Source organism: Myodes glareolus, chromosome 17 (assembly GCF_982192425.1).
Source record: "Myodes glareolus chromosome 17, mMyoGla1.1, whole genome shotgun sequence".
NCBI classification, from domain to species: domain Eukaryota; kingdom Metazoa; phylum Chordata; class Mammalia; order Rodentia; family Cricetidae; genus Myodes; species Myodes glareolus.
The window spans coordinates 41,370,614-41,395,520 of NC_142042.1; the positions used below are offsets into that span (position 1 = coordinate 41,370,614).

The window sequence follows — 24,907 nt, forward strand, 5'->3', positions numbered from 1 at the left end:
TCTTAGGCTTCTTACTGGCTAGCTCTAACCATTAAATTAACCTCTTTCTATTAATTTGTCTATTGCCACGAGGCTGTGACTTACTAGGGTAGCATATTACTCCTTTGGTGGTTACATGGCATCTCTTTGACTCTGCCTACTCTCTATCTGTTTAGATTTCCCACCTGGCTTTATTCTGCTAAGCCATTGGCCAAAACAGCTTTTTTTATCAACCAATAAAAGCAACACACACACACACACACACACACACACACACACACACACACAAAAGGACATCCCACATCATTGTAGATTCCTGGAGATGCCTAAACTGGCCATCTTCTGTGATCAGATTGGTGACTACTCTACTTGTCATCAGAGAGCCTTTATCCAGTAACTGATGGAAGCAGATGCAGAGATTCACAGCCAAGCACTGGGCCAAGCTCCAGGAGTCCTGCTGAAGAAAGGAAGGAGGGATTGTACAAGCCAGGGGTGTCAATATCACAAAAGGGAACCCACAGAAATGGTTGACCTGAGCTCATGGGAGCTCATGGACTTAGAGAGCTTGCATGGGACCTACCTAGGCTCTCTGCATGTATGTGACAGTTGTGTAGCTTGGTCTGTTTGTAAGACTCCTAGCAATGAGCTCATGACCTGTCTCTGGTGTATTTAGCTGGCTTTTGGAAATTTGTTCCTCAAGCTGGATTACCTTGCCAGTCTTGATGCAGGGGGAAGAGTGTGATTCTGCTTCAACTTGATGTGCCATGCTTTGTTTATGCCAATGGGAGGCCTGCTCCTTTCTGAATGGAGATGGAAGAGGAGTAGATGGGGGGGTTAGATGGAAGGGGAAAAAATGAGAGGTGAGGAGGGAGCAAAAACTTTGGTTGATATGTAAAATAAATTTTAAAAAAATTGAATTTAAAAAAAATCTACCGGGCAGTGGTGGTGTATACCTTTAATCCCAGCACTTGGAGGGCAGAGGCAGGCAGATCTCAGTGTGTTCGAGGCCAGCCTGGTGTACAAAGCAGTTCCAGGACAGTTTCTTTGTTACACAAAGAAAACCTATCTCAAAAAAAAAAAAAAAAACAAACCAAACCAACAACAACAAAATCTGTTCAGCACGGTCGAGATGTCTTTGTGGGTAAAGGCACTTGCCCTGAAGCCTAAGAGTCTGGTGCCTCCAACCTGCATGGTGGAAGGAGCTAATTCTCTCTGGGAAGCTGTCCTCTGATCTTCACCTCACACACACACACACACACACACACACACACACACACACACACTGTAAAACAAAACATCTTCCTTTAAAAAGTATTTTTTAAAAACCATATGCTCAGAAAGAGTTCTAGAAATAGAAATCAAAGTGTCATGAGTTGGATGATCATTTTAAATTGTTTCCCTCAGATATATAAATATTTCCCTCTCAACAAATGCACACACACACACACACACACACATAAATCAATACAGGGTTTTACTCTGTAGTGGGTCTGGTCTTCACGAGAATTCTCCTGCCTTGGCCTCTGAGTGATGGGATTACAGACATGAGCCACCATATCTGGATCTTTATCTCTTCACACTGCTGTGACTATGCCAACAGTGACAGAACAAATGTGTATCGCCTTCATGTTCAGAATAAAGGCATCTGGCCAGATGTGATGGGTCATGTCTGTAAAACAGCATTTGGGAGACTCAGGCAGGAGGGTCATGAGTTTGAGGCCAGCCTAGATTATAGAAGACTCTGTCTCTTAAACAAACAAAGCAAAGGGAAAAAGTATTTGAAATAAGGGAAAATAATGAAAACAAGGAGCAATCCCCATGGTTTCTGTGTACTACGGCACAGACAATGCTCTCAGTATCTCACTTGGTGCATGCTGGGCTTCCTAACATTACCTTCAATGACCACCCCAACAGCTTCTGAAATGGAGAAGCCACTGTACTCTATCCAGGCACACTATCTTATTCTTCAAAAGCAATTACCAATATAACCATGACTATTAACCTATTCTGAGTTTCCCAATTTTGAGAATATATAGGCATTACTTAAGAAAAAGGAAGAAACACAAACACATTTTGATGAGGAAATAGGGGCCTGGACTGGTTAAATAATGAGATGCCTAGTAAGGATTCGAGCCCAGAGTCTAAAGGCAGAGCCTGCAGGCTTCACGCCTGAGCTATATACATATATATGTTTCATGGGTGTAGTTTTGAGCTTGCGCAAGTGATATTTGGATCATGAGGGCACGAGTAAGAGGTATTCATGGGAAGATGGTCATAGGTAGGAAGCCACAGAGCAGGGGGATCTTCCTTGTATAGACCTAGATGTACTCTTGTTGACTACTCCATAATATGTGAGACCACGTTACCGTCTATATGCTATAATGTTGTACTTCGATTTTAAAACACTGATAGGAAATCACATACAGGAATAGTTTCCCAGTCGGTGAATATACATCAAGTTTACAACTTCATCGTCAGTAGTATTTTAGAGCAAGGAGAAATATATAAGCATCACAAAAGTAGCCCGCTCAGTCATTAACACAGAACATGGGAAGAGTTGAAATTTATTTATTTGCTAGTGGACTACCAAGAGGCAAAAAATTAGTGCCAAATTTGGAGAAAGCATGACTTTTAACGAGGTCAAGTTTAAAAAAAAATATTGCATTAAGACACACATATGTACTCCGTTGTTAGACAGACACTGGACTGACAGCAGGAAGACGTCACAGTGCTGCTTCAGCTGCCGCCATTCTGCCTTTTCACACCTTTGAAAATGCGTCGGCCTTATAAAGAGGGAAAAACAGTGATACACAGAGGCCTGACGGAGTACTCCTTTTCAGTAGCGGTGAGCAAGGACAAACTATAAAAATACCAGACAGGTCACAGACACATGGTTCCCATAAGAAGGAGCGGGTGATAGCAATAGGAACAGTGAACAACTGTGGGTATCCCACAGTCTTCTCACACGATGGCTCAGTTCTTTATTTATTTTTGCAACTATATAATTGGATTATCATGATGAATAGTGCCTTAGGACTTAAAAAACATACCAACAAAATCCAGGGTTCTGGATGCAAACATCTCTGTGTAACACAGCTATTAAATATCTACAGGATAGCGTATGCTTTAATAATAAAAATCTTTAATACTAAGGTTTTTAATTTCTGTTGCTTCTACTTAATGATTCTTTCAGAAGTTCTTTAATACTATTTATTAAACATTCTGTAAAATGTAAGAAAGAACGTACATTCTCACGGTCACACACAGTGACAGACTGCAGTGATACATTTACTCCTTGTTGCATATAGGTTGCATACGAGAGACATGGGCTGGCTGCACATTTAAGTGATCCATGCAGGGTAGGCTCACAAACACCAAGCAAACAATTAGACTGGTCAGAGGTGAAAACTTACCCTCCCAGTCATGAGAGGCTTAACAGCAGGATTACCAGCACTCACACCTTCGTCAAAACCATGCCGGGCACAGTTAATTCTGGTTAGAAGGGCCACAAGGGACACTGGCAACCGGGAATCTTCCTGGTTCTGGACATGGGTTCAAGACTACACCCTCTTTACATGGCTTTTCCCTATACCGCAGGCATTAGCTGAGGCAGCATTTCAGGCTTCAGATAAAAACAACCAACCTTCATTGAAAAGCTGGAAAGGGTCTCTTTTGACTCTGGTCCTGGAAGCAGCTTGCTGTAGGTCCTTAAGGCAGATGCCAGGGCTCGCTCAAACAAGTTGGAAAGCAGTCTTGAGATGTAAACGATATCACGACCAAGGAGTAACAACCTTGGACAAAAGCTCTTCACGAACGGGCCTGTCTGGGTAAGACAGGCTTCTTGGCTTTTGCAGTTCATGTGGTTTATATACTAGAAATACTGCATATATTTCTTGTCTTGTTTCTATGGTAGAGACTTGTGGACTAGACAAAAGTTCATGGTGTTGCTTGAAAACCAAAATTACACAGCATGGAGAAGCCATTCAGAAACCTACCAGTGTTCCGGGTTTGTTTTTGATTGTTTCCCATTCAAATTTTACTTTTGTGGTTGGCATATGGAAAACCAAACTGGGAGATCATAATGTTGGAGTATTTTAAGGGCATGCCATCGTAGATGTTAACAAGCTTATTTATGCAGTAAGATCTCTGCAGAAAGTGCTCTGCCCGATGCCACATTCCAGAATAGCCATTGGTTTCTTTCTCCAGATTGACCATGTTTATAGGTTTCACGAATATCCCCGAAGACTTCCCAGTGTGCTTGGAGACCACGAAATTCATAGCAATATCGTCGCAGTTCTGAGTCTCATCGAGCAGCGCGTGGACGGCTGCAGGCTGTCTCTGAAAGAGGTCCAGGTATTTGCTGTTGAAGAAGGAGGCGCCGATGAGCACCATGGAGTACTGGTCACCGTTTCCAAGGCCTGGTGTCTGCAGTTCAAAACCTCCATAACTGTAGATACCGGAAGAAGTGGTGACGTGCTTTCTAGGTACAAATCCCACAATCTGATCAGGAAATTGCTGAGAAGAGGAGGAAAGGAATTATTAGTGTGGCATTTCTTTAGAGAAGACATAGACAAAACGTTTATTACAGAGGAGGTGGCTACTTTGTCAACTTGCCCTTATTTCTGCATCCCCCTTAGTTAACATCCTAATTTCCTCTAATTCTGGACAACCTCATAACTTTGTCTCCTGATAAGCTTAAGTTCCACCGTAACAAAAAAATCTCTCTGAAAAATTATTACAAATAGTGCCTTGATTATAACATCTGATCTAACAAATTTTAATCACCATGGAGTCTAGTCCTTCAAAGTATGCTGTAAGAAAAGTTGATCATGATGGGTGTGGTGGCACACACCTTTAATTCCAGCACTCCGGTCGAAGGGGCAGGCAGACCTCTGTGAGTTCAAGGCCAGTCTAGTCTATAGGGTGAGTTCCAGGACAGGCAGGGTTATATAGAAAGACCCTGACTCAAAAAAACTAAACCAAACCAACCAAAAATTACCTCACCCCAAACAACAACAAAAACCCAAAAGACAAAAAACAAACAAGAAAAGTTTATCATATAAATATTATATTAATTTTATAGGAGATAAGACTTGAGTGATCATTTGAAAAACTATTCTAATCCTTTATGTGTATATAAACTTATATATCCATAGAGCAGACTTTTACTACTTTTCAATATTTATTTTTTCTGTGTTGATTTTAATGTTCTTGAAAGTCACTATTGATTTTAAGCAATTTAAATATTGTTAAAATTTTAAATTTTAAGCCCTTTCAGATTTAGATATTTTCTTTTCAAAAATATGAATTTTAAAAAGTGATAAAACATAAGTTATATATTTACACACACATACAGACAAGAGAGAAAAGAAGATCCTTGAAGAAAGACTAGAGAGTAACAAAAACAATCATACTAAGGAAGGACTTCCTAAAGGTAAAACAAAAAACAGCAAATGAAAGAAAGTGTTGAATTTATAGGATTGAAAGTTTAAAAGTTTAGCTCATTCTCACGAATAATGTGAATTTCACTCAGTTTGAGTTTTATCTGACCAGGCAAGGGCAGGAACATGCGTGCGCGCACGCATGCACGCGCACACACACACATACACGCACACACGCACGCATGCACGCGCACACACACACAGTCTAGGCCGAATTAAATTTCAAGAAGCTCAGAGTACAGTGAGGGTGTTCACACCTGGGAGTGGGGATTGCCATGTCTGTGGAGGTCAGAAGGTTATAAACAAGGTGGTTGGATAAGGCGGATGGGTGTACTGAGCATAGTGATCACTGCGTTGCTGGAGACAGAGAGGATGCTCAGGTGATGGATGGATGGAGGATAAAGGCTAGTAGGCTCCAAAGAAGAACCATTTACATTGGCCAAATACTGAAAAATCTCACACCCTGGAGAAAGCCAGGGGAAGGCACCAAGGCGGGGTGGTGACAGGCATGTGTAGGCACAGGTGACTGTCTTCACCATCTTACGTGCACACACACCAGGTTATGAAGAAATGCAGGACACTGACCACACAGTCAGACACTCCTGTATGATTTTTGATATTTTATATTTAAATCTTAAAATACTGTTTATATTTCTTTATAGTTCATTGCTCTAACAAATCACATCTTTACACTGTACCTAATTCTATTTTTATATTTAAGGTAGACTGATTGTTTTCTTTTTAAACCTTAAGTAGGCATCCCATTGCTGAAGCATTATCTTAGAACTTTTTGCCTAAGAAGATTGTATTTACAGGGCAGGAAAAAAAAAAAAACCTGTTAATGTAGAAAAAAGCGTACAATTCATTAATCAATATGCGAGGCATGAAATTAAAATCTGCAGCTTTCAGAAGGCTGGGACGGCAAGGCACAGATACCACCTGCCCTCCACGTCCCATGTGGCTCTGAGGGAGGATTTACTGCGAACCTGACCATCCGGGAGAGCGCAGTATTTAACCAGAAGATCTGCCCACAGTTCTGGATTCCGGCAATGCGTAAAACAGTTTGTAAGGCTCAGCTGTCATCGGTGTATGTTCAGTGGGAGAGCTAGCGAGCAGTTTATGCCCGCTCGTGCAAGCTGGCATGTAGGAAAAGCCATGCCAAAACAAACACCTGCCACCACATTGGCACACACACACAATTATTACCTCAGAATTTCTCAACACGGTCTCCACTAGGATGCAGTCTTGTTGAGGCGACAAATGCTTCCTTTTACAACAAGTTTCTTACATTGTGAATACACAAAACCATTTCCCATTTGAGACACGAATGGTCTGGGGAAAACGTTTCTGCCTTGGAGTTTGGCTGGGCCAGATCATTTCACGCTCCTTGGGAAGCTAATTCCAATTTTGCTTTCTACTACACCAAAGTGGGAAGCTAATTTACATGTTGTCTTAATTAGGCTCGGAAACTCTTGACTGGCCTGTGACAATTTCAGATACTGTTTATGGTTTAGATAATGCCTATATGGTTTTAGTGGCCTCCGTGTTAAACTAAACTGCCCTGGCTAGGTATTACACAGATAAAACGTTACCCATACAATGTCATAAAAGATATAGCAACATTACCTGCCAAATTGAGAAAGCAAAAACAAGGTCCTGGGCACTAATGAGTGTGTCGTCATCTACCATTAACACTGCTGCAATGGAAAGGAAAAAGAAAATACATTGAACAGTTCGGAAACAAATACAAAAATTAGCAAGATACAGTTGCGTCTACACATAGTGTTCAAACTGAGTGTTTTTTAACCCAATTAGTAAATTAAAAATGTATTCTTAGAGAGATCTGTCTAGTAGGATATTTCCCTGTGGGGAAATATCAACATGCAGTCATAGTCCATCAACCCAGAAATGAACCCTTAAATACAGCCAAGGTTCTTCTAAGAAAATCCCACCCCGGAGAAACTGTTACATATGGGAAGAAGAGAGTGATACAAATACTTTAAGCATAAATTGTGCTGGCTGTCTTTTTTTTTTCAACTTGACACGAGCTATAGATACCTGAGAGGAGGGAGCCCCAACTGAGGAAATGCTTCTATAAGACTGAACTGTAGGAAGGCTTTTAGGGCATTTTCTTAATTAGTTATTGATAGGGGAGGGTCTGGCCCGTTGTGGGTGATGCTGTTCCCTGGGCTGATGGTTCTAGGTTCTATAAAAAAGGAGGTTGTGCAAGTCATGGGGAGCAAGCCAGTAAGTAGCACCCCTTCATGGCCTCTGTATTAAGTCCTGCCTCCAGGTTCTTGTTCTGTCTGAATTTCTGTCCTGACTTCTTCAATGATGAACAGTGATGTGGAAGTGTAGGCCAAATAATTCTTTTCCTCCCCAAGTCACATTTGGTCATGGTGTTTTATCACAGCAATGGTAACCCTGGCTGAGACAGTCATCTTACGACTTTTTCTTAGTGAATAATATACACTCTGCAAGTATTATGCCACCTGGCATACTTTTGAAAAATATTTTAACATTACCCTCTTTGTTATCATGATAAGATGCATGTGATTCCCTCCCCTAGGAAACTGCTTGTTAGAAACCTGGAAATCACTTAAGCGTTTCAAAGTGCTTTTTTATGATAACTCCCCTAAAAGCCAGCAGTCCGACCGCCCACCCACCCACACGCGCCCTGTCAGCCGCAGAGCCCAGTTTTGACTCACCGTTGGTCTCCAGCTCGGGGAAGACCTGGAGTCGATTCCTCATCTTGTTGGCTGTCTGTGGTTTGAAGAGGACAGGGACGGGGTGCGGCCCGAGAGAATTCCATAACTCCTCCGGTCCCTTCTCGCCCACGTTGTTCCACACCACGATCATCTTGTGCAGATTGGGCACTGCCTGATAATGGTTCAGGAGTCTCAGTAAGAGGTCCGTCCTGTTGTAGGTCTGCATGATGAGAGTGAAGGAGTCCAGGGCGGGTGTGCTCTGGGGTTTGACTTCCCTGCGCAGGGTGAGCATCTTGTCCTCTTTGACGTTGGGAAGCAGATTGGTCAGCGCTCCAGCCACGAGCAGTAACACAAGGATGACCACCAGGGAGAAACGGAGCACTCGGATCCCCATGACTCTTCCAGGAAGTTTGCAGATGTGGCAACACCTGGAATAGAGAGCACAACACTCGTAGCATGGATTTTAATTGACTTCTCCATTCTTTCATAAAGTTATTTGGCCTAACGTTTAAAAAAAATATAGTCTTATATCCATTTATTCTCTAAAAATATTTTTATCAACTCTCTGAAAATGCCATACAATGTATTCTGATCATACTCCCTTCCTGCTCCTCCCAGACCCCACCATCACTTTCTCATCCTTTCCTCTCCTCTTTTTGATTTTTTTTTTTTACAATACCCCACAGAGTTTGATTTCTGCTGATCATATGCACCTAAGTTTGGGTTCATCCCTTGGAGTGTATTCCACTTCCAAGGGGCCATACCCTTAAAAAAAAAAAGCAATAAAAGAAAAAAATAAAACAAGCAAAAACTGCCTCGCTCTCACCCAGAGATATCAACTGTCAATAGTACCTCAGGGTTGGCCACTCCTGGCTCCGCCCCCGCCATGAGAGTTAGGATGTTGACCAGCCTGATACTGCACAGGCAGCCGCCATGGCTGCTCTTATCCTCCTCCTCCTCTTCACCCCGCCCCCATCTCCTTCCTCCCTATTCTTCCTTCATCTTCTCATTCGATAGTTTAGATGCTCACAGGGGTTCTATAACTTTTCGAGGACTATCAAACAATTTGAATTTGACATCAGGAAAATCTGTCCCTAGAGGCCAGGCTGTTCAGCCTGGAATTCATCCACAGGCTGAAGTAGGGGCCTGTGGTGATTTGAATGAAAATTGCCCCCCCCCCCCGCCAGGTTCTTATATTTGAACGCTTAGTTCCCAGTTGATTAACTGTTTGGGAAGATTAGGGTGTGTGGCCTTCTTGGAGAAGTTTCAAACTCTGGGAGTTTCAAAAGCCAGGCTAGTATCTCTGTCTCTTTCTCCCCTCTCAACGCCCCCCACCCCATGTCTTGCCTTTGTCTCTCTCAGCCTGCTGCCTACAGAGATCAAGAAATAAGTTCTCAGCTACTTCTCCCACACCATGTCTGCCTGACGCCATGATCCCCACCATGATAACGAGGAACTAACCCTCTGCAACCCTAAGCAAGCACCAATTAAATGCTTTCTTTTGTTAAGACTTGCCTTGGCCATGGTGTCTCTTTACAGCAACAGAACAGTAACTAAGACAGGGCTCTTGTGCTTCCAAAGGACTACGTCTCACAGCATGGATCACAAGGCATGGTGATGCATACTGCAATACCAGCATTCAAGAGCAGAGGCAGGGGGATTGCCAATTCCAGGCCAGTTTGGGCTACATAATATCCTACCTCAAACAAAACAAAACAGTCTTCCAGAGCCAGCCATGGACTAGCAGGAGTGAAGAGATAACTAATGAGGGTAGCTTTGACATTCACTAGTCAGAAAGTTTTATACGTCTCAAGTATATATACGGTAAAAAAAAAAAAAAGGCTGAATCTTACTGCCAGTTTTACAGACTTAGAAATGATTTTCTGATTCCCCACATTATCATGTCCAGGATTGCTACCTCCTGCTCTAACACTGATGGATTTTAATTACCCCTGCTTCTGATTCCAGACGATTACTCCACAAACCTCCACTAGGCTTTTCAGACATGTCCTTATGTTGTATTGTGGCAACTGTGTCTGTATCTGTTTTGTCAGTGCAGGAATTCAGCTCCTCATAGCTGCAGCCATCTTTGGATGTAACCTCTGTGACTGCCCCGAGGAGGAAGCTGGAGTTTCCCAGCCCACCGTAAACAGATAAAACCATGGGAATCGCCAGGCCTTCCTATCAGACCCCACTGAAAGCATGCTCTAGAGTCTTTAAGATTATCTTAAGACAAACCAGCTACAATCTAGAGAAGATGGTCACATCTGCCTCACCCTGTAAACACGCCTTTTTCTGACCCACACGTCAGGAGGTCTGGCTGGTGCTTCTTCCATCTGGTGCCACACTTCCGTGCCAATTTCCCAATAAATTCCGGATCTGTCTGCCTTTCCTCCTTTGACCTCATAGCACTCTGGGGGCTAGTCCTCACACCTAGGACCTACTGTACAAGTACAAAAGCCAGTACTGGGAAAATAGATTGTCCAAAAAAATTCACTAATGAAGAGACGATATTAAAAAAAAAAATCAACTAGGAATTTCTGGTCAACATTCTAAAAGTACCTTTAGGTCAACAAAACAAATTTCTTAGGATCAGAAAGAATAAGAGGGTCTGGGAGAGATAGTTCCGTGGGGGAAATGTTTGCCATGCAAGGATCTGAGTTTGGTCCTTAGCACTGCTGTGAAAAGCTGGGTGTGGTAGCAAGGCCTGTAATCCCAGCACGGCAGAGACAGAGGCAGGTGGATTCTTGGTTTTTACTGGCCAGCCAGTGGACCTTAGTCCATATCCCAGTGAGAGGCCCTGTCTCAAATGATCAAGGTGTCTGAAGCCTGAGGATTATGACATCAGAAGCTGACTTCTACCCTTCCCATATGTATGTGAACACACACACACACACACACACACACACACACCCTACTTCTTTTACACACAGAGAAAGAAAGAATATGGAAATATGGAATTATTATTACCTGTTATTTGTTTTGAGACAGGGTCTTGGGACAAAGCTCTGGCTGGCCCTGGATTTATAGCACAGGTTAACTTCAAACTTGTGCTGTACTATATATAATTTTGTATTAGGCCTGATGACTTTGATTCATCCTCTACTTCCTTTTCATTCCCATTGAAACAATCTCTCTTCCTAGACTGCACAGTAAACAGACACTCTGATAAAAGATGAAGAAGCTCTTAGGACTTTTCACTAGAAACCAATCACTGCTAAGGCATGGATCAGTCCGGAGCACGACTCTACTCTTCTTAATAGAAAACTGCCTTTATGTACCATGCTCTGTTTCCTTCCACCTTCTTGGAAAGGTGTAGTAGTGTGTGCACACAGAGCACACTTAAGGTCTTCAACTCGGGCAACTGCAGTTGGGCCATTGTCCCACAAACAACCCTTTGAGACCAGGCTAAGACATCTTTCCTTCTACATAGAGGACATCTTGCTGCAGTATTGTGTTAAAATCATCACTACACACCCGTGACTTTGCTTCATGGCCTGAAGTGTGCTTTACAATGGCAGAGAGATTTCTCAAGTTCAAGGGCAGAGAAAAACCACATAGACTCGTTTTTACACCCTGCATTTAAGCTTCTGAGGATGCAGACCGGGGCACACATACATTCCCTGATGGGACAGTGTCCTGACTCAAGTGCCGCTTAACTGTTTATTATCTGAGGCAGGACCTCTCTCTTCGCCGCACAGGCTGACCCTACACGCACAGTCCTCCTGCCTCAGGCTCCTGAGTGCCCAGGTTCCAGGAATGCACTATCACGTCCACCCTTGGGAAGTGCTTATTCACAAGCCACAAAGCCTCTCACGTTTCCAGTCCAGACTTGAAATGCAGCATTCCTTAGACAGACAGATTTCTGGCAAGTTTTCAAGGGCGTTTGGTCTTGGACTATTTTCTGTAGTTTGTTCTATCAAGACAAGCAATTTTGTGCTTCTGCCTCTATCACGGCCTCCCTCTGAGGCATGAATACAATTAGTAACCTCAGCTTTCATGTAATTATTTTTCAAGAACAGTAATCTAAGGCTTTGGAGCACAACATTTTCATTCCATGTGCTCTCTTCCTAAAAACAGACTGCCAAGATAGTCAACCAAAGGTAAGATGCAGGAATTAATAATCTTGATTCCAAAGGCTCGAAAATCCTTTCGGCACTGAATTTAAAAGCAGGTCTCCTAAAACACATGCTCAGCTCTGCATGGTTAGTTCGGGGAAGCAAGGTTTTGCCAACTGCATTAGAGAACACCAGATCAAGAGCTTTGTACTGCTCTATGGAGCTCGGCAGACACGACATATTCTAAACCTTGGAAATGTTTCCACCCAGTCACGACCCGGCGGTCTAACTTGTAAAAAGTAATGAAGATTAATTACTATAGATAACTGCAAACTTTTGACAATGTTAAACACACTCCAGAGCGACAGCTTCCCTTTCGCTTACACACCTAAACTGACACTTATTTCTTATGCCATCACACAAGTTTTCCCTTCCAAACACCTCCTAAGCCTCAACTTTACTTGTATCAGACAGGTTTCAGGAGAGCTGAATAATTTATGTCTTTAGCGATAGATCATAAATATTTCATTTGGCATTTATTAAATAATGCACTTCAATTAAATTATGCAAATTCCTTAACTTGCCTGGGAGAGTAAGAGAGAAAGGACTTTCCAGGAGGCAGTGCAAGGCACACACTCCTTTAGCATGGCTGAAGTTTAGTGCTCTGTTGCAGGCCCGTTGCAAACAACCTTGATACACTCTGGAGAATAATTCAAGTCTTTCTTTTGTTTTGTTTGCTAAAGACAGAACCTATCACCTAATCCACAGCTCTGAATGGGGCATAAAAGAGCACGCCGGCAAGAGGTGAAGAAATAAGAAGTTAAAAAAAAAGCTGAGCACCCTGTTTTTAACCCCAACTTTTCTCCTTTATTTATTTTTTTTTTCTGTTTTAAAATTGTGTCTGTGCATATTTACTGACACTCTGTCTCACTCTGAAGGGGATCTCACAGCTTCTTTCCCCATCTTTTGAGACAGTCTCTCTTTGGAGCCCTGGTTGATCAGAACTCGCTATGTAGACCAGAATGGGTTTGAATTATGAGCTCCGCCTGCCTCTGGCTCCCTAGTGCTGGGACTAAACCCAGCTGACGGCTCTTAGTCTATTTTCTCTTGCCCCCACAACCACACTCGTTGAAAGATAACTAATAAACACTGCAAATATCAACAGAGCACAGCAAAGGTCCTTCTTGTCTCCGTGTCTCCAAATAAAAAATCAAGGTTCTCCCAGTGATTATTGCAACTTGCAGTTGGGTTCACATCTTGGTTCCGCATGGGTAAAGAACACATCCCTTTGGTTATTTTGACAAATTGCTATTCTACTACAAAGGTTTTTCAACCATGGATGGTTGTACCATTCAGGGATGGCTGGCCAAGTCCGGAGACATTTTGGGTTGTCACGACCATTGCTATCTAGAGGGTAGATGTCAGGAGTACCGCGGAACACATCCCAGTGAGCAGGACGGCACCCACAGCCGAGTATTATTGGGCCTGCTGTGCTCAAAGCGCCAAGGTGGAGAAGCCTTGCTCTGCTTTTCAGTTGCCTAGTAAGATCCACTTGACCATGGTGAGAAAGACTAGCAGTGAACCCACTGCTATTTGTTATGCTCAAGGGATAAAGCTGCCAAAGATGCCCCAATATTTGCTCGCCTCCCTGAAAAGACAAGTAATCCTCGGACAGGAGGTTCTCAGAGGCCTCTAACGCCAACTTCTTCTTTCTATAGATCAGCAGTTGGAGGTCTGGGGAGGGACACTTGCAGTCACGCAGCTGCACTGGGCTATGCAGCCGCAGCAGGAGAGCCAAGGCAAGCTTTTCTGGCTAGCCCAGCCCACGACTGCCCACTGTGGCATGGCTGTTCCTAAAACACCTGGCAAGTAATGTAAAAATTAGTTCTTTGTATAGGAAGGTTTTTACAGTTTCAACGAGATGACACATTCCACAAGATGCACCCATTTAAAGAATGCGGTTCAGTGTGTTCTTTTAATATCCTCTGAGTTTTGGAAACATCATGATTTTTGTTGTTGTTGTTATTATTTGTTTGTTTTTAAGATTGACTCTTGACTTGTAGCCCAGGCTGGCCTCAAATTCTCAATCTTGCTGCCTCAGCATCCTAAGTGCTGAAAATGCAGGCAAGTGCCAATAAATTCATTCAAGATTTATTTTGAAAACACCTTTGGTGCCCACAAGGAAACTCAGACCTATGAACAGTCCCTTCAATTTCCATTAATCTCATCCTTTCCCAACCCCAGAAAACCATAAATTTATTTTTTCTCAATGAATTTGCCTATTCTAGACATTTCTATGAATGCAACTATACAATATATGGTTTTTATATCTTTTTTTCCTTTTGTTTGGTTTTTTTCGAGACAGGGTCTCTCTGTAGCTTTGGAGCCTGTCCTGGAACTAGCTCTTGTTAGACCAGGTTGGCCTCGAACTCACAGAGATCCTCCTGCTCCGCCTCTTGAATCCTGGGATTAAAGGAGTACGCCACCACCGCCCGGTTGGCTTTCATATCTTATTCCTTTTACTTAGCAAAACCATTTTCAAACTTCATACACAGATATAAGCATCTCTTCTTGGCATGTATGTGTACATAGTGTGTGTGCGCACATATGGACTTGGAATATGGGTGGGCACACGTGTGTGGAAGCTAGAGGCCAGCATTGCTTATCTTCCTCAATCACTATCCACTTTATTAACTGCGGCAAGGTCTCCTGCTGACCCAAGAACTTGCAGATTCGGCTAGTCCAGCTAGGCAGCTTGCCCCAGAGACTCCGTCTCTGCCTCTGGAGGGAGCACAGGGACTAGGGGACCTGCCACGCCTGCCTGGCACTTATGCCAGATCTGGGGATCGTCACATTTGCACTGGGAGCACGGAATGTACTGACGCGTCCTTCTTAGGCCTCCCCCCATTCTATTTTCGTTCCCAGATAATGTTCTAGTGTACAGATAGTTCGCATTTTGCTTATCTGCTCATCGACGGCTGCGTCCTTCGGTTGTTTCCATATCTGGGCTATTATCAATATTGCTGCAATGAACATTTGTGAGCAAACGTTTATGCAGACATTTGCAGTCACTTCTCTTGGGCAAACGCCGAGCTGTGGAACTGCTGAGTTGTGATGTGAGGAAAGCTTACATTTCTGGGGGAAGCGGTTTCTGGAAGACCATGGTTGGAAATTTTTTGGATGTGGACGTAAGATGAAGTAAGAAAGCAAACCATACACAGCAAATGAACTGTGAGTTACAAACACGTGCATGCTTTTAAATGGAAAGGGAAATCGGAATTTTCCAAGATGCGCTACCTACCAACAGTCCCCAGAAGCAGGACTGCTGAATTCTTTTCTTGGGCCTACTTGCTTCAGACTGAAAGAGCCACCATTATGCAGAGAGAAGCTGTAAACAAATATGCCAGAGTAGAGCAGGAACAAAAAATGTCCTCTGGCTCATCAGGTAGAAACACAGTGAGCGGCTTGGCACCAGACGACGCGGATCTGCCGCTTTCATCTTGATGCCACAGATGGTAGAAGAATGATAACTATTCTGCCATTTCGCTGCGCGATCTGCCCGATACAGCACAGACTGTTTCTCTTTGGGCTCATTCTCCAGTATATGTACTTGCATAAAAACTGATGATTATAGACTACAGATGCTCAGAGAAAGGCCTTCATCTGCCAGACGAGAAAACCCTCCCAAGGTGGAATGCAAAGGTCATTTCAGAACGTGGGGCTTCCCGCTACAGACCTGCGAGATGAGCGGGAAGACACAGCCGCCCACTGCCTAGCAGCTTCTGCCCAGGTATTCTGCGTGCAAATGGCACTGTTCGAACTGAGGCAAAGGGGCTGGTGACATACAGCAAGCCAACCTGTCTCCTGTTAGCCATTTACCTACAGAGCACTTCCTTCTGTCAAACCGAACAAACTTTGCCCCATCAAATCTTTCAAATATCACCGGCACTCTGCAACTTTCCCTTCTCCCTGCCTCCATCCCAGGTGCTCCTGTGAACTCAGGCATGGAGACAGGCCTCGGTTCCAGGTGTTAGAGCCACACCTCCAGCACCTTCTCCACAGTGGATGTATCTCTTTCATTACATTAGTTATTTTGTGTGGGGAGAGGCCCCTGTCACGCAGGCATGGGGAGGTAAGGGGACCTTTATCTCCTTCCATCCCTTTGAGTCCTGGGGACCGCTCTCAGGTTGACAGGCTTCTCAGCAGATGCCCTTACTTGCAGGAGCCGTCTCTCACTGGGTGGCATGTGGGACATTCTGAGGAAGTCTCTGGTAATCTCCATGAATCCCAATCGGATCTGGTTCGTTGAGTTCATGAAGTGACTGTCGTCTGGAACAGTGGAATGGACTGAGGGAATCTATGTTTAAATTGTCCTAACTTTTGCAACAGATGCCTAAAGTTTGAATAGAATAAATTAAAATGTAAATTAGGTCCAATTAAGAGAGCAGCCAAGAAACGTTTCCCTATGTCAAAGACATGGACCATCACCATCATTTTATGACACAAATCGTAAATGTGACTTCCAGCCGGAGTCACTAAGGTCACCTTTCTACTTTCAACACCAGGAGGTGGACTTGCTTTGATTAGCGACTACAGATGCTCAGAGAAGGGTGCTAGCCTGCCAGGAGATAAATAAAGAGGCCAGTTCAGAACCTGGGTTTGCCTTCTATGCACACATAGGCACAGGGTGCAGCCAAATGACTTAAGTAATAATAGATACCCCAAATCTCTGGCTGGTTTTGTTTTGATTTGTACTGCCCCCACGCTAATCTTTCTGGGGTTATTCCGAATTGAAATATTTTTTTAATATCCCAGTTTCTACAGAAGTTCCTGGTACCTGTTTGTCTTGGGAGAAAAACATCATCTGTTAGACACTATCACCCCTTGAATTTCCCCAAAAAGGTGTAGGAGAAAGAATCTGACTTACTCAGGCAGGCAGCAGACAAAATTCTTACCTACTTGACGGCTTGAGTTTGAACGTGAACTGCCTGTCACAGGCTCGTGTGACTGAGCACCGAGGCTAGAAGCAGCAGTACTCTTTAGGGACATGTGGAGCCTTTAGGAAGTGGGTCACTGAAGGGCAGGCCTTATGGGTCATTGACCCTCCTGGGTCCACCAGATCTCTGCCTCCTGGTTGGACCCATGTAACAAGCAGCAGGGTTCAACCACCCTGGGATCACTGGTAGCTATGCGTTCCCTGCCATGATGGACTGTATCCTCCCAAACAGTGAGCCAAAATGAATCCTTCCTCCATTAAGTTTGTTTCTATGAGCTATAAATTAATGAATAGATTGACAAATTAAAATTTAGTTTGGGCTCTTAAAAGTGACAAAACCATAGACTTTTTTTTGCCCCATAATGAGTTTTTCTATTAAAAATTTCAGGCAACAAAGCAGAACTTACTGCACTCTGAAGTTTTTTTTTTTCTTTCTAGGTGTTATAGGGTAGTTTAGGAAGAATATATATAATTTTTATTTTATATGCATTGTTGTTTTGCCTATATATATATGTCTGTGTGAGGGTGTCAGATCTTGGAATTACAGATAGTTGCTAACTGCCATGTGGATGCTGGGAATTGAACCCAGTTTATCTGGAAGAGCAGTCAGTGCTCTTAAACACTGAGGCACCTCCCCAGCCCCCAGGAAGGGTATATTTTTAAAGATTTATTTATTTTTATTTTTATGCATGTGATTGTTTGGCTGCATGGTTATGTCTATGCACTACACGCATGCCTGGTGCCCACGGAGGCCAGGAGCACATCAGCTCCCTTGGAACAGGAGTTACAGATGGTTGTGAGCTGCCATGTGGGTGCTGGGAACTGAACCTGGGCCCTCTGGAACAGTAACCAGTGCTCTTCACTGATATGGGATACCTCCCTGTATGCGGTGATTATGTTTTATTACCATTGGTTCATACAGAAGTTGATTTGGCCAATAGTCAGGCAGAATATGCCAGGTGGGAAATCCAAAGATACAAGGAGAAAAAGGGCGGAGTGGAAGAGACTCCAGCAGCTGCCAGAGAAGTAAGGTGTGAGGTAATAATCCATTAGCCTTTTGGTAAAATATGTGTATAATAGAAAATAGATACACAATAGAGTAATAGAAATGGATTAATTTAAGGTGTAAGAGCTAGTTAATAATAAGTCTAAGCTAAAAGGCCAACCAGTTTGGAATTAATATTAAGTCTCAGAGCGGTTACTCTAAAAGGGCCTTGGGACTGGGATGGGGACAGAAAAAGCTTCTGTTTACACTTCACCACTGAGCCATCTCTTCAAGCCCAGGTTGGATTTTGTTCATATTCAGGAATCCATTCTTGTCACTGTTACTTCAGAAATGTCACACTGCCCTTCGTTCATTCTGCCAGTTCTGGCATCTCACTTTCTCCCAAAGAGCCCACCAGATTCTTGACTTCTGTTACTTGTCTTGCAAGTCTAAACATATCAAAAATACTTAAAGTTATTCTGCGTTAATCATAAGCTTCAAAAGGCAGGAATAAACACACACACACACACACACACACACACACACACACACACACACACAAGAAACAGATAAAAGGTCATGTAGTGTCATAGACGTTCCTTGCGATCTTGCCATGTCTGTGAACAGTCAATCATACAACTAAATGAATGCTGATCAGCTAAGTCAAGAACTCTTAGGGCTAAAGCGACCCATCTTTTCCAGTAATAGTATAATACACAGACATATAAACACACATGATCATCGGTAACCACCCAAAACCCTGTCCTTTACAAGGCCTCGCTCTGTCTTTACTGTATTTCTGGAGCTATAGTTCTGAAACAGAATCACTAAAACACTATTTCTTAAAGCTCCATATATACACTATCACATTTTCTCTGTAAGTGCTGCAATACCAGGTCACTCCTCAGAGCACACCGTGAGAAAATCATTTCTGCACTCATTACGTCACAGTCAAGCCCTCTGCTGCAGGCTGCCAGGGTGAGTGAGCCACTTCGGTACTGCTGAATCAAGTTAGAGGGAACAGCACTGGCAGCATCCAAAGTAGGGTATCCATCACTACACACCAGAGTCTCCATTGCCCGTCCCGACCTCCCTTGCCTGTCTATACCAAGAGCTGGTCATCAGTCTTGGGCTTTCAGCTCCTCCTTCTTCCCTTTCCAGCTCAGAACATCATGTTCTCAGCACAGCTCCAAGGAGTCACTATCAATAACTAGAACTTATCATCCATTTATGGGGAAATAAAACATAAATATGTATAATATTTAATGCACAGCCTGCCTCCTTCAATCCAGGCGCACAGTGAGGTCCTCTCAACCTTCAAAGTGCACAGCTGTGAATTATCATAGATAAAATCTTTGATCGTTTCTCTTGGAATTGTCAGTTAATGAGAGATGATTATGATGATAATCAGTCATATGTTAGAAGATGACCAGTCCAATGGAAGCCTACTAGAAGAGGATCAAGAGTGGCCTTATTCCTAAGAGGAACACTGCAGACGCTACAAGAATCCAAGGCATCAATGGACACTAATCTGGAAATCTAGAAACAGAAAAGTGGTTTTAGCCCAGCAGAGTCTAACGCAAAATTCATTTGAGAACTGGGTCAAAAAAGATGTCAAGTCCATCTGCAAATTGATTGTTTTCGCCATTTCAGGACACATGCACTTTTCATTTGAACATCTACCCGTTACAGTGAACAGATGATTGGGGAGGTGGAGAACAACACTGTCAGGTCACAAATCCCTGGATTGTCTTGTGGAACTCCTTCCCTTCTAGCGGAAACTGGTTTTCAGCAGCCTCCAAAGCTTCTTGAGGAGAAATAGATTCATGCATATGAATTATGACTTAGAAGCATTTTCAGATACTAAGCCCAAGACAGAAGCAGCACCAGTTCACATCAGCTTTCTCACTTGAGTGGGAAGTCCGCCACACAACCAATGGCGCTCTGTCCTCTCAACAAATATTTATAGGTTCTTACCATGTGCCCAGCACGGTGGGAAGGAGAAGCAGACATAGCTTATCTTACCCTCAGTTAGTCATAGCAATGGAAGTTGCCAGAACTTTCCTCCCTTCACATTATACAACAGTTCCAACTGAGAGCATTTCTAATTCTTGGAGAGGAAAAGAATAAGATAGGCACACGTATGGGGCAGAATAGGAGAAGTGTTTCCTGAACCACAGACAGAGTGGTGGGCCAGAATCAAGCTCCGGACTCACTTGAGCAACTCTGTACTCTCTCCATGTTTTGCAGGGATGCTATTTTCAGCTTTATTCCAGGCTACAAGAGTATTTCACATATAAAGGTAATGGAGCTTGAGGTGTAGGCTCAGTACATGCTTAGAATATATAAAGCCATAGGCTCAATCCTCAGATTAAATTGATTAAAAAAAGAACACTACACTTGATCTTAGCCAAAAGGTTGAGTTGTTCAATCTCAGAAAGGCCTCCATACACTTAAAAAAAGAAACCTTCAAGTACTGATTTTATCCCAGAATCTGGACTATGATTTTAGTTGAATCACCCTAAAAGAGGCCTTATGGTATTTTCTAGTAGGTCCTGGTTCCAGCCAGAATTTTCTTTTTGTTTTTTGAACTCACTATACAGTCAAGACTGGCACCAAATTCACAGTCCTCATGGCCTAGCCTCTCCAGGACTGGGACAACTTCCATACTTGCCAGAATTTATATTTTCAAGAAAATAAAACTACCAATTCAGAAAATTTGAACTAAGCCAGGTATGGTGACATATGCCATACTCCAAGCACTTGGAGGCAGAGTCAAAGGCAGCCAGATATCTGTGCATTAAGTAAGAGGCCAACTTGGTATACATAGTGAGCAGGTTCTTGGCTAGTCAGGGCTAGCGAGTGAAACCCCATGGCAACAAAACAAAAACCCAAAGGGAAAATATACAGACAAAAATAGCTGTATTTCATTGTCATATTTACAATAGCTTAAAAATAAAGAAAGAAAAGAAAAAGTCACCCAAGTGTCCATGGATGAAGAGATAATCCATCTATTTGGGAAGTGTGGTATATACATACAATAGACTTTTTATTCAGCCTCAAAAAGGAAGTTAAACTATGTAAAACAAAGACTCACACAAAAAGGACAACTATTGCATGATCTCCCTTAACATGAGGTATTTAGTCAGACTCATAGAAACAGGATGTAGACTGGGATTGCCCAGGGCTCGGCGCAGGTAGAAAAGGCTAGTTTGTTGTTGTTTTTTAATGGGTATAAAGTTTCAGTTTTATAAGATGAAAAAGTTTTGGAGATTAGTTACATACCAACATAAAAATATTTAAGACTCCAGAGAGGCAACTGATATATTTTACTGTATGTATTTTTCCATGTTTTTTTTTTTTTTTTTTTTTAAAGCAACAGAATCTGTTACTTACCTCATTGTGTTACTAATTTTTTACAGCAGCATCCCTTATGGCTTCAGTGCTCGACAGGAACAGGCTTTCTTGGTGCTATTAAAAGATATCAAAGAATTTTCTGTGATGCTTGGAGTGACTTTTACATTAAAAATTGCTCTTCTATGTTCTAAAAATTACATTTGGGAGACAGGGAAGATAAGTGTTTTCCTGCTGGTTGATGCTAACAGCTGCGGCTCTTCTGTATTTAGACCTCTCTGGCGGGTCCAGAAACAGAAGACACAGGGATCATCCCAACTACTGAACATCAACATACTCGGAACCCAAGCAAACACACCAGGAAGTGAACCCAAGGGCCCTGTGTATAATTTGCATCACTATTCAACTCCTAGACTTCCATGTGCCATTACACCTAGCTACTGCTGTAATGCCTTTGTTCTCCAGCAGTTCACAGGACATTAATCTGCAGTATCTCATAAACCATGGGTCTAAAGCAGGGTTGCAGATAGATGCCAGCCCGGATTACTGAGGTTGACAGATGGTATCCTTCTCACGCTTGCTGTCTGCCATTGGGAAGGACCTGGAACAAGAGGAGTTTCCGTCTTTTAATCCTCTTTGCTTTTATTTTTCAATTTTCAACCACATGTCTGAACAGCTGGGTTTCTAGCCCCCGGTCCCCCATAGAGCATGCACAATTAATCAAAAGCAACTAATTGACGATGTAAACCAATATTTAAAAGGTCACAGTAGGAACACATTGATTAATGTAAGAACATTTATTACTGTGTCTATTTTATGGTCTTCCCTAGTCATTTGAACTTGTCATGCCTGAAGGAATTAAGAATTACGACTGGGGATTTCTCAAGTACCTCACCTGATTGGAGACTTGCTAAATACTGACCACCAAAATAGAGCTGGGAAATCAAAAACATTTTTCTCCCAATTCATCTTTTTCTTTTTTTATGATAAAAATGATTGCAGAGGTAAAAGGAAGGGGTTAGTATACAGAGAAAGGCTCCCTGAGTGATAGTTGTCTCTTTTCACTCCTCCCAATTCAGCTCCTCTGTATAACTTACACACCACGCAACCCTAAAACCCGGGACTCTTTACATCAGCTTGTCCTCTCCGGAAAACTATTTCAGGCAAAGAACTTTACCTTTATAGTCCCAATCGCCATCACAGAATGTGACACAGACTAGATACTCACCAAATGGGTTACTGAATGAGAGAGTCAAAATTTGACACAACATACACAAGGAAACATGTACAGGACAGATATTATTTCAAGATCAAAAAAAAAAAAGAAAGAAAAAAAAAGAAAAAGAAAGAAAGAAACGAGGCATAGTAGAAACAATTTCTACCCCTAGAACTTTTCCTGATTTAAACAGTGTCCCTCTCTGAGCTTCATATGGCAAACAAAAATTCCTTTAATGCTGAATTGGCCATTGGCCATTATGCTATCCAGGGCTTAAAGATTTGAAATAGCACTGCTACTTTTAGAAAGGAGAAGATCCTCAAGAGAGCATCTCTCTTAAATCTTGGAGGGAGGGAGCTAAATCTAAGAGCTGAAATTAATTTTCTTTACTGTATTTCAAAACTATTCAGTAACGGGTAATGTGGGGTTCTCCCTAAGCCAGCTAAGCAATTGCAGATCTACAGTAGTGCAAGATAGAATACAGAATTTCTTTCCAAATGCAGAATAAAAAACTCATAGGCTCAACTTGCAGCTGACCTTGATGTGAAGGCTGGAAATCAGTTGCTGAAATTTGATTATTTCTATGTATCCCCACCAACATACTGAAATAAAGCAGTCATAAAAGGAAAAAAAAATCAGTTGCAATGGAAATATTTAGTCTTAAACTACTTACTCTGCATTCAGTTAGGGCTTCCCCAGCAATGCAGTAAAGCAAGATTCAAAGACTACTCTAAACACAAAAGTATCTTTTAAAAAGTAAATGCTATTAATTGAAAATATTCGCTTAAAATTAAATAATCAAATATAACCCAAGAAAATCAAAGACAAAAATGCTCTTCCCAGAACTTAATATGTAGAATTAAGCCGTTTTTACCAGCAGATTTTAAGGGTTTACATTTTAAAAAAAATTACGAGATTCATTTCCAAAAATCAAATTACAGAATAAATCCCTCCTACACATAAAGTTCCAAGAACGAAGGCAAAACAGGCATAGATCCCAAATGGAAAAATAAAATCAACGAAAAAGGATTTTACAGTCGCCTCACCTCCAGTGCAGAGGATTGCAGTGGGGCCAGCAGGATTATTTCCAGCTTGGTTCGCATAAAACGGAAGGGGACTCTCCTTTGCTTGACTCTTTCCCACCCCCTCTCCTAAACCAGGCTTCCAACCTCTTTGCCAGTCCAATTGATAACCTAGGAAATGCACCGCCCGCAAAGTGAGAGCCCGGAGTAGGGGACAGTCCCCGAGTGGCCATCCCTCCCTCCCTTTGGGTGACGCTCCACTTCCTGTTTGGCAAATAGGCATTCCCAAGAAGCTCGGTTCTGTAGTTTCCAAGCCACCTCCCAAAGCCAAACCCTCTTTCTCGGTTTCCATTCCTAGGGAACAACTTTTAAGCATTCACGCGGCCAGCTAACCTTGTCTAAACAATCCCCCCCAAAAGATTCTGGAGTGTGTCCCTACCCAGCCCAGGCCCGTAAGGCTCAGCCACAGCGTCCCTCATCCAGCCAGCTTGTGACTACACCTCCAGTAATGGATCATGGTGACAGCTACTGTCCCGGGGTGACCGGGATGCTACTGGGACGTGTTTGCGCTTGTCTTCAGGGCTGCAACCAACTGAGGTTGCCCGGGAGGGACAAACAACATGAAGCCACAGCCTCCATGTACCTATTCCTAAAAGACTTCTTAAATATACCTGTAAGTGTTTCTTTTGCAAGGCACCCAACGATCGCGTCCCGCGTGGCGGTTTCCGCGGGTGGAGTGCACTCCCTCAGCGTTGACCTCGCGAAGCCATCGTCGCGCATCCTGCGCAGTGGCGGCGCAGCACGTGGCTGCCTGGGTCCTTCAGCGCCGCTGCCTCAAGCACAGCGGGGATTTGAGGTCCTCAGGGGGTTAACGCAGAAGGGGCAGGCGCGGGCTGCACTGCATCCGGGAACGCTGGTGGTGGGCGATCCGGGTGGGTGACAGCAGGCCCTGAACCCAGCCGGCCACGTCTGCAGAGCCGCAGCTGAGGAGTTCCTTCGTGAGATCAGGAGACAGGACCCCCAGTTCAGCTGGGGGTCTCTGGGAGCCTTGCAGCCCGGGCTTTCTGCAGCCCTTCAGAGCCCCGCCTCCTCCCTCCGTAAGCCCCGCCCCCGCCCGAGCCCCCACCCCGCCTCCCGCTTTCCCGTCC

At 43.2% G+C, this 24,907-nt stretch overlaps 1 protein-coding gene across 5 annotated transcripts; it reads right to left on the minus strand.

The window, feature by feature from the left end:
- Positions 1 to 2,531: 2,531 nt before the first annotated feature.
- Extl2 (exostosin like glycosyltransferase 2) lies at positions 2,532 to 24,857 on the minus strand. 5 transcript variants are annotated; one of them, XM_087897619.1, is made up of 7 exons: positions 23,784 to 24,017; positions 23,275 to 23,339; positions 21,955 to 22,122; positions 21,564 to 21,638; positions 8,129 to 8,556; positions 7,047 to 7,117; positions 2,532 to 4,494 (listed from the first exon to the last, which is right to left on the minus strand). In XM_087897619.1, exons 4-7 carry the CDS (start codon positions 21,566 to 21,568, stop codon positions 4,009 to 4,011), a joined length of 990 nt encoding a protein of 329 aa, XP_087753745.1. In that variant the 5' UTR covers positions 21,569 to 21,638; positions 21,955 to 22,122; positions 23,275 to 23,339; positions 23,784 to 24,017; the 3' UTR covers positions 2,532 to 4,008. The 5 variants fall into 5 exon arrangements, with proteins under 5 accessions (XP_087753745.1, XP_048312721.1, XP_048312722.1 ...); XM_048456764.3 differs by lacking the exons at positions 21,955 to 22,122; positions 23,784 to 24,017 and adding an exon at positions 24,431 to 24,857; XM_048456765.3 differs by lacking the exon at positions 21,955 to 22,122.
- Between the last annotated feature and the right edge of the window lie 50 nt (positions 24,858 to 24,907).

What these genes read in the sequence shown, in the direction of transcription:
- Extl2 (XM_048456762.3), bottom strand. An exon ending in CCCCGAGCTGGAGACCAACG is followed by an intron (nt 7,118 to 8,128) that starts GTGAGTCAAAAC and finishes TTTCCATTGCAG; the next exon opens with CAGTGTTAATGGTAGATGAC. An exon ending in TTGCTTTCTCAATTTGGCAG is followed by an intron (nt 4,495 to 7,046) that starts GTAATGTTGCTA and finishes TCCTCTTCTCAG; the next exon opens with CAATTTCCTGATCAGATTGT.